Here is a 13,049-nt window from a genome sequence, read left to right as displayed (position 1 = left end):
GTCATCAAGAATGCTCTTCCATGTGCCTGTTATCCGAACATAATGCACAGATGTTAATGCTGTGATGTTGCTTTCAATCAGAAATCGTAATGGAGGAAAAGAAAGGAATTAATATCTTAAGTTCATTGGTTCATGTCTGCTTGGGGTTCATTTCTAGCAGGTGGAAGGAATTCCATTCCTCTAGAAAACACAGGATTGGTTAAGATAGGCCAGTTGAGACTGGGTTGGGCAACTTGCAGCCATTGCCCCAAACACAGTCTTCAGTCTAATTTCACATGGTTGCAAGGAGCTTGGAAGGAGAAGCAGGAAAATAAGATGGGGGGGAGCCAAAGCAAATAGATTGATGAAAGGAGGAAAGGGAAAAGCCTTCTGCAGAAGTTATCTGGGAGAAAGAGAGAGACTTCCAGAAAGAGTTGCAGAAAGAAAGAGGGGAAATAACATCAGACACATTTTTGGAAAACTGGTTTTTCTCATTTATTAATATGAATCCTGGTGAACCTAGACCTCCACTGACCCAGGAATCCTTTTGGTCAGAGGTTCTAACTTAACCTGAATCTTTTTCTGTGCAAGAAAGTATAGATTTGGTTAAGATTTCTATATTTACTAAGCGCTTTTTGAAGATATGAACATCCATGCTTTTTACGGTGGTACTGTGGGAACATTCGTATTGTTGTTGAGTGTTTTCCTTTATTCTGTGTGTTTAATGTATTTGTCCTTACTTGAAAATCAATAAAAATAGTACATATAAAAAAAGAAAGAAAGGGATTTTCACTTAATGGATTTCTCCACTCCAATCAGTGGCCTTCAAATGGAAGTAGGAACTCACTATGTGAGGTCCCTGATTAACACAGGGAGAGCCAGCATACATTGTGGGTAACTGATACGAAATCATACGGGGATGTCAATCCTTAAGGCAAATGTAACATTTAGACCAAGCGTGGAGAAAGGAGCTGGAGTGTGCATGAACAAAATCAGGAATAAGTGGTCTTCTGTTCCTTTCACTTCTATATTAGAGATGGGGACTCTCCTGAGTCTATCCAGAAAAAATAGAGTCAAAGAACCTGTTAAAAAATAAACAATTTAAAAGTAGCAGTCACAATGACCCTGTGTAGTTTCCCAGTCGTTTTACTGGATCTTTCTGGTAAAAAGTGACTGGTAAACTCTTAAAATTTTTAACTGTAAAAATTATACAAGTGGCTGGGCCTGTATAGATAGGAGGTTTCTGCCCTGAACCGACCTAGCCACAGATTAGCAAGCGAATAACTTAACTGCATTTTGAACTCCAGCCCTTGAGGCAGCCACACAGTAGTTCCTAATCAAACTATTTCATTAGGAAATCTCCCAGAAGTAGCAAGAGCTTTGGCACTGAACCTTCCATGTCCCTTTAAAAGGCTTCTGTTATATCCCATTGGTTGCCTGGCCCAAAACAGCGCACTTCTACTCCCACGGATTCTCGTCCCAGCCATTTTGAATCCTCTTTTCCTTATCAGGCTGATACAGACTTGAATCATCCTCTCTTCCTTCTGACAGGGGCAACAACAATGAAGGGAAGGGGGTATGATACAACTACTCATTGTTTCGTTTCACAAAACCCTGCCACAGGGCATAGATTAACACCAAAAAATAGATGGCTGCAGCCAAAGAAAAACATTTTTCAGAATGCCTCCACTTGATTAATGAAGCAATGGCACGGACCACTGTTTTACTTTCATCATGTGTGTTACATTCTTTGCCACTTCTTCCCTTAGAACTATCTGCTTCAGTTGGAAATCTTTTCGATTCTTTTTCTTTCATTCCATTAAAGTTCTGAAGACGAGAGCAATGATTAACATGACCCAGTTAATACCATACAGATATCAAAAGGGTAGCTGTGTAAGGCTGTTGTAGCAAAAGCAACAGAATGTCCTGTTACACCTTAAAGAATAAACCATTTTATTATGGCAGAAGCTTTCATGGGTCACTTCATCACATCCATGAAGTGGCCACTTATGTGAATAGATAAGATATATATCCTGAATATGAAGAGAAGAGCTATAGAAAAAGGGGAAAGCATAATCACATATGCATAACTTTCATTTATGCTTGGCAAGGTTTTTGTTAAAATGCGTTCTCATGGAAGTCTCCAGATCGAGCCTTCAGTTTATTCTACATCTCCAGATTATGTTTGTGGATAATGTAATCTGGAAATGGATTACAAATTGAAGATACGGGAAATATATTAGTTCTTATGAAAGGCAATAACAATTCAATGACAATTGAACCTTACTTGGTTTAGGATGCATTTCTATGCATGTTTAGACAGGAAAAGGTCCTACAACCCAGCCTTATCCAGGCAGCATGGCTTTCTGCAGCATGCTGGCAATCATAGGAGTTTTCTCTCTCCAAACATGCATGAGAATTCACCCTAAAAGAGGTATTCCAGACTAGACACTGGTAAATGTTGTCCCTATCTTTGGAACACTGGAAACTACAGATGGTTGATCTTGACATCAGCATCAACCCTCAACAGAGGTCAGTTTGTGAGAATCTAAGAAAGAATGCATTGATTTTATCATGATCTCATGCATATCAAGAATACATGAACTGATCAATAATATATCACACCAGACCAACAATTCTTCGTCTTCTGATAGTTACTAATTTAGTAGTAAACAGGAATATCATAATTGCAGCAAAGCTTTCAATAAATGCTCACATCATATCCTTGTTAAAAAGATGGTAAAATGTGGGCTGGATGATTACTCCTAAGTCAGGGGTGTTCAACTCTACCCAGTGGATCCTCATTTATAACTCTGGGCCAACCTGGTGAGAGATATTGAGTAGATGCTACAAAATGATATCTGGTCCAGTGCTGTTCAGCATTTTTATAAATGGCCTGGACAATGAAATTTAACAGAGATAAATGCAAAATCCTGTATTTAGGTCCCAAAGAATAAAAGCACAGATATATGATTGGGGAAACCTGGCTTGGTACCACAGCATGTAAAAAGGATCTAGCTATCCTAGTTCAGCACATAAGCTTAAAAAATGACTGCAATCTTATGCTGCATTAAAAGAAGCATAGTTTCCAGATCATGAGAAGTAATAGTTCCCCTATAGTGTGTGCTGGTCAGGCCACATCTAGACTACTGTGTCCATTTCTGGTGCCACATTTTAAACATGACAATGATAAATGAGCATGTCTAGAAGAGGGCGATTAGGACGGTGAGGGGTCTGGAAACCAAGTCCTATGAGGAACAGTTGAAAGAGCTGGGTATATTTAACCCAGAGAAAAGAAGGTTAAGGGGACACATGACAGTAGTTTTCAAATATCTGAAGGACTGTCGTGCAGAAAATGAAGAAGACTTATTCTCTATTGCTCCAGAGGGCAGGGCTAGAACCAACAGGTGGAAATTGTAGGAAAGCAGATTTTGGCTAAACTTCAGGGGAACATTCCTAATGGTAGGAGCTGTTCCAAAGTGGAGCAGACTGCCTTGGGCTCACTTTCATTGGGAGTACATAGCAGAGGCCATCTGTCAAGCATGCTGTAGTTGCATCCTGCTTTGCAGATCCTGCATCGATCAAGAAAGTTACACATAATGTCCTTCAAGGTCCCTTCTAACTCTATTATTCTTATTTATTTATTTTTTTATACTGCCCAATAGCCAAAGCTCTCTGGGTGGTTTACAAAAATTAAAATCATAGAAACCATTCAAAACATGAACCAGATTTGAAAAAGGCAGAATCCCTTTAGAGGAACAAGCCACCAGGCAAAGAAGATGTAACTGCTTTTCTAACTTTTTCCTCCAGGTTGCTCTCCGGTTATCGAAAGGGAGAGTGCCACCCTGCTGCATATCCTTCATTTCTCTTATCAATATTATGGAATAACCGCCTATTTCCCCCCACAAATCTTTCAATTCTCCAGAGTCTGTCCCACCAAGGCAGTACAAACAAGCTCGCCTTCTATAGGGTGAACTGGTGCCAGGGCAGCTTCCTTAAGAAGAGCCATGCTGGACAGGACTGAGGTCCATCTAGAACAGCATTCTGTTCATACATAGCCATTCAACTCCCCACCAGGAAACCCACAAGTAAGACATGAGTACCACAGCACCTTCCCACTCATGTTACCCAGCAAATGATGTACATAGACATACTGCCTCTGATCCTGGAGGTAGCACATAGCTATCAGGACTGGTAGCCATTGATAGCCTTCTTCTCCAGGAATTTATCCAGCCCCCTTTTAAAGCCATCCAAATTGGTGGCCATCACTACATCTTGTGGTAGTGAATTCCGTAGTTTAACTATGCACTGTGTTAATAAGTACTTCCTTTTATTTGTCCTGAATCTCCCACCAATCAGCTTCATGGGATGACCCCGGGTTCCAGTATGATGTGAGAGGGAGAAAAATGTCTCCCTATCCATTTTTTCCACACATGCATAATTTTGTACATCTCTATCATGTCTCCCCTTGGCCTCCTTTTTTGCATGCTAAACAATCCCAGCTGTTGTAACCTTCTCTCAAAGGGGAGATGCTCCAGCCCTTGATCATTTCAATTACCCTTTTCTGCACTTTTTCCAGCTCTACAATATCTTTGCTTTGCCCCAATCATACTTGGGGATGGCTCAAGCATTTACCTTCCTTACTTTCTCCATTTTGTAGAAGAATTTCCGCATTTGTCAACAGAAGCTTCGCCCTCAGATTGAGAACACTGATTACAAGGCACACAGTGCTACCATCTGTAAATATATAATATAAGTAGAAAAATAAAACTACCTGTATGCTTTCATATTAAAATTCCAGTGTCACCCCTCTATTATCCATTTTAGGTGGTTCAATAATAGTGAATGTAGCCATATTTCATCAGATTACAGATAATAAAGATAATCCTTCCAAACTGATTTGTCAAGAAGCAAAACCTTCCAAAACAGAAATGGCCTCACACTGCCCTGCAAAACAAGGAGGTCACAATGCCCTTTAAATTGTAATGCCCAAAGATAAAATGATAGGGAGCTCACAGTAGTCTGCAAGGTTCTCTCCCCCTGCTCCTCCATCTTCTCCTTGAAACAATCTTGTGAGGCGGGTGAAACTGAGGTATAATGAGTGGCTCAAATTTATTTAACAGCTGAGGAGGGATTAAAAAAAGCAGGTCTCCCAACAAACCACTACATCATTTTAGCTACAGACAGCCTAACATAATCATGAAATGCTTTACATCAAGAATTGATATCCTTAACAAGAACAACAGCAAAAACAACAAGAAGAAGAACTTTGAAGCACCTTATTCTACTATCCTACAACTCAGGTATGGGGAGTATGTATCTGGGAGTATCCCAGATGTTGTCAGCCTGCTACTTCAATCAGCCTAGCCATCAAAGTCAAGGGTGAGGGATGACAGCTGTTGCAACCCAACAACATCTGGAGGACTGTACACTGCCTATCCCTGTTTTGACTGGATGAAAATGTTAAAGCCTATTAGGGAAAGCAGAGTAAAATGAAACTAAAAATAAAGTACTAGGAGATGTCTGCAGAAAAATATATATTCTCCATTCCAACTTGGACAGTATAATAATTTGTAAAAAGTTGTACTGACTGCTTGTCATAAGAAGCAGTCAGTAATTTTTAATGCAAGTGATCAAGGCAGCCATGCAAACTGTTTGACATGAATATTCTGCCACTGTTATTGTATAAGTGCAATTCTTGACTAATTTATGAATCAGAAACATTTGGCACATCCTCTTCTTAGTTCATCTGCTAGAGCTTCCACCCAGTGACCTCATGTTAGCATACCCTGCTTAGGTTAATGGAGTCCAGTTCTTTGGCTAACTGCCTTCAGGATTCTTAATCCATGCTAGTTGAATTGGACCAAAGTGTCTGTTGCTGTTGTTGCAGTGACAAATGACACTTCAATCAGTTTATTCAATGTACCCAACCTCTCAGTGTTTTGAGATGTATATTGTTAACATAATTCAAGATAGGAACTTGAAAGATCTAAAAAGTGTTTGACATCTGGCATAGTGACTCAATTAATTACTGTGCTGAATTAATTAGTCTGCTGGCTCCCCTGAGCCAACTACCACAAGTTTAAACTCAGACTCGTATTATTACTTGGAATATGAACCAATCTGAAAAGAGTATTCAGCGTTCAGATTCCATTTGAGGCTGAGTAAAGGGGAAGTGTAGGTGATTTCTGTACAAGAAAAGCATGTCAAATTGCTGCTACTCTACTCAATATCAAAGGTAGCAACAATGATAGCAAATGCTGATAGCAAATGCAAATTGCTAAGCTGGGAGAATTACAGACACAAGCCCATAAATATATTATTTTCTTTCACTCGCAGAAAGGAGAAAATTAACAAGTTAGTATACCATTAGCACTATACCTGCCTCTTTGGTTACTTATTAAATAGCTGCCTGGCGGCTTCTAGGTTCTTCAGACGACCAACATTCATTATTTTAATAACTAGCACATTTCTATGTTTCTATTTATTAAGAATAGGACTAGAAGTACACTACCGCTTTATAGTGGTACTGAAGTGCACTGATAACTGTTGGGGCACATTACACATTCCATATACCACTTTAATAGGGCATGTTTAGACTTAGGGAGGGGGAGGATCTCGCGATATGGTGATTGTGAGATGCTCCCCCTCAGTCTACACGCGGCGCACGACGTCCAGGACAAAGAGGACATTGCGCCCTACATTTTGTTTGTTTGTTTGTTTGTTTTTATTGAAAATGACCACACGAGAACTCAATCGCTAAAGGTATTATTACTATTATTATTATTTATTTATATAGCACCATCAGTGATATATAAGTAAATATATAAATATGGTAGTGTGTTGTTGTTTTTTAAAAAAGACCCCGCTCCTGCCTCCCACCCCCGATGGGCACGGAGCTCCTGAAGAGCTCCATGCCCCATGCCCGGTTCTCAGCTCCTCACATTTACTCATGAAGAGCCAGGACGAAACCAGGATGGCTGCCCACACATCCCGCAGTCTCATGACGATCCTGAGACTACGGGAGAAATAAGGATTAAAGGCGTCCCTATTATCCTGGAGAAATGGTGGGATCATCCCTCCCTGCCCCTGAGATCCCCTGTCCATCATGTGGATGCACAGGGATGATCCTGGGGAGATCCATGGGATAAACCCTTGTCTAGACATGCCCATAGTATTATTTCCTGCTTTTTATTCCACATTATGCAAAATACTGCAACAAATGTCATTGTGTGTCCTATGAGGTATAAATACACAAGAGGGATATAGTGTTATCATGAAGGGATCGTAATGATTTGACACAAAGTGTAGATCTGGCCTGTGTTTGAACATAAGAAAGCAGTGATTTTCAATATTTAGCTGAAAACCCATCTGAGCAAAGCCTTGAGGCTTACACTTCTTTCTGACTACTGAGCTAGGGCATCAGCTGTGCTGAAAGAAGCACTGGGTGCATTTCTGGATGGAGACATTGTTGGAAGCAGTGTTGTGACTGGGAGCAAGCACCTATGTTGCTAAGACCTCTGAAAGAGGCCATCATTGTTGCTGTGTTAGTTCTCTTGTAAGCTAGGGCTGAGTGGCACCCCTTCCCTTCTTTTCTGGAAATTTATTCCCAGAAAACCAGAACAGGTGGGAGACAGAAAGCCAGACCAATATGGCCCAATTGAATCATGCTTTAATCCCATTAAATTTAACTGGAGATTTAAGTATGGCCATGTTCGAACAACATGCTAAACCATGATGGTTAAGCATTTTGAGCTAAACATTATGGCTTAGCGTGTTGTGTGAATCATAACTTAGTGTGTCATGTGAACCATTGCCAACCAAGGTGGCTACCTACACACGGTTTAAACACTCTCACTAACCACACTGCAAATGGGTTAGCACCTAACCATGGCTTAGTGTGATATCTGAACAGGCCAATGTGTTAAGGCTACAATCCTATGCACACTTACCCGGGAGTAAGTCCAACTGAATTCAGAAATAAATGAGACTGATTATGAAGCAGGATGAACCAAACTTACCTTATACTGTTTAATGTTTAAAGCTATGCCCAGAATAACTTAACTATAAGGAACTCCATGGTTTGAACCAAGAACTTAATGAGTTCAGTGTAGGATTTAGCCTTGTGAGCTACCTAGAAATGTGGGTACTCAGGCCTCAAAGCCATCTCCAGATACAGATGAAAACAGAAGTGGGCCAAGCAAGAGAATGAAAAAACCCTAACCCCTTTAGCCATATTTCATCAAGAGAACAGTATCCTCTGCTTGCTACATGTCAAGCTCTAGCATTCAACTTAAATCCCTAGTTCCAGTTCCAGCAATGGACAGCAGGGACATGGGGTGGAAAATTCCTATTGCAGGTCTGGATTTCGTTTGGCTGCACCTAGCACCTACACCCACATCAGCCTGCCTGTGCTTTAAGATCATCAGCTGAGGACGTCTTTCATGTCCCTTCTCCACCAGAGATGAGGCAGATGTCAACAAGAAGCAGGAACTTTTGAGGTTGTGGTGCCCCAGTTATAGAAAGACCTCCCCAGTAGGCCGAGCTGTATGAACACTGTTACCTTTTTGGCACCAGCCAAAACCCTTTTTTTTCAACATAGGCATTTACAAATTATTTGCAATCTGTTTTAGTATTGTTCTAGATGTTTTACCTATTACTTTTATTCTGCTAATTTATCGTTCTGGCCTGGTTCACACATTACAACAACCCAAGATTTCTTTTAAACCCGAACCCTGAATTCCAACTCTGGCTTTTTAGGGGAGAGACAAGCCAGAGTTCCTAATTTGCACATCATGGCAAACAACCCAGTGACAGTGCATCTCTGGGTTGTTTAGTCAGGTTGCATGCAAGAGTACCATCACTTGTTCACAACAACCCAGCGTTTTTTATATTAAAAAAAAAAACCTGGGTTAGTGTGACATGAAAACCAAGCCACTGTATTGTTTTGCTGTGTTTTCGTGTCATTGTAAGTTGCCCTGGAATTTAACTAATGAAGACAATAATGAAAAGCGGCATATACATTTAAATATATTTACCCTAGATGAGTTTACTGAACAACTCTGAATTGCACTAATTATGCTTACTGTTCTTAAAGAACAGAAAGCAGTACACGTCAACAATGAGTATCTTTTAACATACCAGTGTGTTGTTATTCAAATCCATCTTTCCAGCAAACGGCCCCCATGTTGTTCCAACTGGAAGCTGCTGTCGACTCTGGATCTTGCGTTCCCCTTCCTTCTGGAATACCTCCAACTCCCCTGAGGAACAAAGAAAATAAGAAGTGCTTAGAGCACCTCCAGATATGTCATATACAAACGCCTCCACCTTTCAATTTGTTTCTATAGCCAGTGTTTAGAAGTTGATCATGGTTGCTTGGAAAACTCATGATCCTGTCATACTGAGAAAGCATTAACCCAGCTTTCCCCTGCTATGACCATTCTCATTACCTGAAATGTTGTTTTGAAATTCTAACACGTTTCTTGTAGTTTTTCATGCTCATTTAATTTATAAAAATATTTTTGTCTGGTAATTCTTTGAGAATGAAAGATGCGAGAGTCTTTGGAAAAAATCAACTGGGAAGAAATGGTTTTCTAAGCTCACTGTGAATATGGTGACGGCCTAACACATAACGTGACTGATAATATCCATCCAATACACAGCATTTCAGGCTGATAACAAAGCACAGCTATGAACAGGGCTGTATGGAGTGACATTTGGTATTAGGAAGATAATACAGAATTCTAAGAATCTATTATTATTATTATTATTATTATTATTATTATTATTATTATTCCAAGTTTCTAGTCCATATGGCTGTGGACATATGCTTGGAATTTGTTGGGCCGTTAGATACTGTATCATCTAACAATTTCCAACTGGGCCGTTGCAAACTACCACAAAAATACTACCAAACTGAAATAAAGGCCAGTTCATTTCACATTTTTCTCAGAATTGTATCAAGAATGAGCCTGGGAATGGGTATGGGCCTGGACTTGAATATACTTTCTTCCATCACCCTCCTATGGGAAAAAGGTGCAGAGTGAACTGGAAAGATCCTGCATTTATTTGAATGAGGAATCATTAACCTGAAAGACACAATGTTCTAGAAATAGGTCCTTCTAGCAGGGAAGCGTAGCTATCGTATGCCCTTGACTGAAGAACGGTACACTTTATCTGGGATGGTCATCCTCCTCCACCAAGCATGCAGCTTCGTGAGGGATGCACATGGAACAGGGAGGGAGGGAGGGGACACCCACCTAGCCAGCCAGCCAGATTTATTTATTTATTTGCAATATTTATATATCACTCCCCATTCAAAATTATGGAGCGGTGTACAAGATAAAATAATTTTAAAAAACCACATTTAGAATAGCTATTTAAAAGAAGCAAAACGCAAAGTGAACCATGGCTGGTCATAAAAGGAAGGCTTCCCAGAATAACAGCATTTTCAGGAGGCACCGAAAGCAATGCAAAGTTGGTGCCTGCCTGACATCCAAAGGCAGGGAATTCCATAGGAGGGGGCTACCACGCTGAAGACGAATCAACCCTGCCAATCAATGGAATGACAGATGTTGCAGCCAGATTGCCCTCACATCCAGATTTTTGAGGAACCTAGGCAAAGCACCTTCTTGGTGGCTTCTTACTCTTTCAGAGAGCCCTCATGAGGTTATCCAGTGAGAGGTAGCAACAGCAGCAGTACTCCAATCAGCCCAGGTGATTGGCTCTAGATGCCACCTTAAGCTCCCAAAATGCCCTTGATTTAGCATTACTCTTGAGTGTCGTGAGAAATTAAATATCCTTCCCTCACTAACATTTTAGAGAATTTCTAAGTTAAAGTTTCCCACAGTAATTTTTTTATGGGAAAATTTCTGAGAAAAAGAAAGCCACTTTGCAGAATTTTCTCATAATATTATCCACCATTTCCCTCCTCCAATGTCCAGAATGATATTGTAGAGGACACAAAATGGTCCCCAGCCTGCCAACAGAGTTGCTGCTGTCCCCACTTACAGCAGCATTAAAAAAGGAAACTTTGGTGGGGTGGGGGAGGAAAAAAAGCTGTACTTGAGTTATTCCTAATGGCAATCCTACTCCTAAGAAACTGTTGGAGAAAACCTCTTGCACTTGAAAAACATCAGTGAAATGTTCCCCACCCCGTCCGGTCCTAATTTCTCTGCCCTCAAATTCATGGAAGATAAGGCCATCAATGGCTACTAGTCCTTATGGCTATATATTACCTCCAGTATCAGGGACAGTATGTCTCTGAAGAGTAGTTGTTAGGGAAACCGAGCAGAAGGGACCTATTGGACTCATGTTCTGTTTGTGGATTTCCCATGGGCTTCTGGTTGGCCACTGTGTGAACAGATTTCTGGACTACATAGGACTAGCAAGGCTCTTCTTATGTTCTTATGTGTGGAATATTTCATAAGGCCATGTGAGCACAACTCTGTTTTAGAGTTCTTTGTAAGTATCAACAGGCATGTGGGGAGCTGTATATTTTGGGATGGTAAAAACAAAAAGGGATTGTGAACAGTGTGTGGCAGCTGCGAAAAAAAGGGCAAATCCCATCTAAGGGATCACTAGGAAAAGAATTGAAAATAAATGTGCCCAACATCATAAAGTCTTTATACAAAGCTATTTTCTCCCTCTTTTATAACACAAGAACCTGAATGCTTCCATATTTTGTATTTTATGCTGTACCTTGTATTTTTAATTTTTGTGAACAGCACAAAGAGCTTCAGCTATTGGGCGGTATAAAAATGAAATAAATAAATAAATGTATTGCAGTGAACAATGGAATTCACTGCCACAAGATGTTGTGATGGTCACTAACTTAGGTGATTTTAAAACAGAATTAGGGCACAAACCTATGAATGTTTTGACAAAGTATTCCAACTCCCAGCATTCCCCAGCCACCGTGGCTGGTTGGGGAATACAGGAAATTGTAGGACTTTTTTCTGTCTAAATATGCATTTGATTATACTCTTGGACAAATTCATGGAGGTTACTAGTTATGGTGGCTATATATTACCTTCAGGATCAGAGACAACATGCCTCTGAGTGCCAGTTGCTGGGAGCCACAGAAAAAGAGGCCAATTGCCTTTATCTATGGACTTTCCAACAGTGATAGAACCTATGCTTGGTATGCAGAATGTCCCTGGTTCAATTCCTGGCATCTTCAGGTAGGGCTGGAAAAAATCCTACCTGAAACCCTGGGGAGCCTCTGCCAGTCAGTGTTGCCAATACTGGGCTAGACAGAACAAAAATGTGATTCAGAATAAGGCAGCTTCCTAGGTTCCTACTGGGCGTTTGCTCTGATGCAGCAGGTCTGTTATGTCCTTAAAATAGCAACTAGAACCATCCATCTGGTGATGCTCAGAGCAACATGCCAGAAACAACACTGAAAGGGGGGCAGGGAAGGTGTCAGTCCTGGCAGCTGCCTGTGGATGTCAAGGACTGACACCAGCCCCTATCTCTAATCATAATGCTGGCAGTCAGCCCCTGCCTCCACCCAAATTTTGCTTTCTAATTTGCTGATCATGTCTAGTGTAGGCAGAAAAAATATTTTCTGATTGTTCATTGCTCCAAAAAGAGCTACCTAACCACCAATGCGAATGCAGTGAAGTCATATGCGCTTGTTTAGATGCTAAAGCTGACTGATGAGCACAAATTAAAGGGGTCTATTACTGGCCTAATCCACACCAAGCAGGATATTGCACTATGAAAGCGGTATATAAAAGGCAGGAGCCACACTACTGCTTTATAGCAGTATTGAAGTGCACTGACAACTGTTGGGACCCATTGATACATACCATATACCACTTTCATACCGCTATATCCTGCTTGGTGTGGCTCCTGCCTTATATATACCGCTTTCATACAGCAATAGCCTGCTTTGTGTAGATTAGGCCAATGTGAGCAGCGGAGAAGGTATTTCTAGAAGATTGGTTCCAAGGCATGGTTTGAGGACACATGGTGAAGCCATGTTGCTGAAGCTAAGTAGGCTTGGTTCTGGTCAGTGCCTGGACGGGAGATCACTAGGCCCTTGTATGTCACCTTGAATTCCACGA

General features: G+C 40.8%; 1 protein-coding gene across 3 annotated transcripts in view; it reads right to left on the bottom strand.

Annotated features, from left to right (window-relative positions):
- Positions 1 to 13,049, bottom strand: part of ZFPM2 (zinc finger protein, FOG family member 2) — a 389,494-nt gene that overhangs the window by 205,184 nt on the left and 171,261 nt on the right. For all 3 annotated transcript variants that reach the window (XM_063131038.1, XM_063131039.1, XM_063131040.1), the window contains one exon: positions 9,121 to 9,239. In XM_063131038.1, coding sequence (XP_062987108.1) covers positions 9,121 to 9,239 — 119 coding nt within the window. The remainder of the gene's footprint in view (positions 1 to 9,120; positions 9,240 to 13,049) is intronic.

The sequence above is a fragment of the Elgaria multicarinata genome, chromosome 7, assembly GCF_023053635.1.
Source record: "Elgaria multicarinata webbii isolate HBS135686 ecotype San Diego chromosome 7, rElgMul1.1.pri, whole genome shotgun sequence".
NCBI lineage: Eukaryota > Metazoa > Chordata > Lepidosauria > Squamata > Anguidae > Elgaria > Elgaria multicarinata.
Note: the sequence above shows the minus strand (reverse complement) of the source record. Positions and strands in the feature narration are given on the sequence as shown.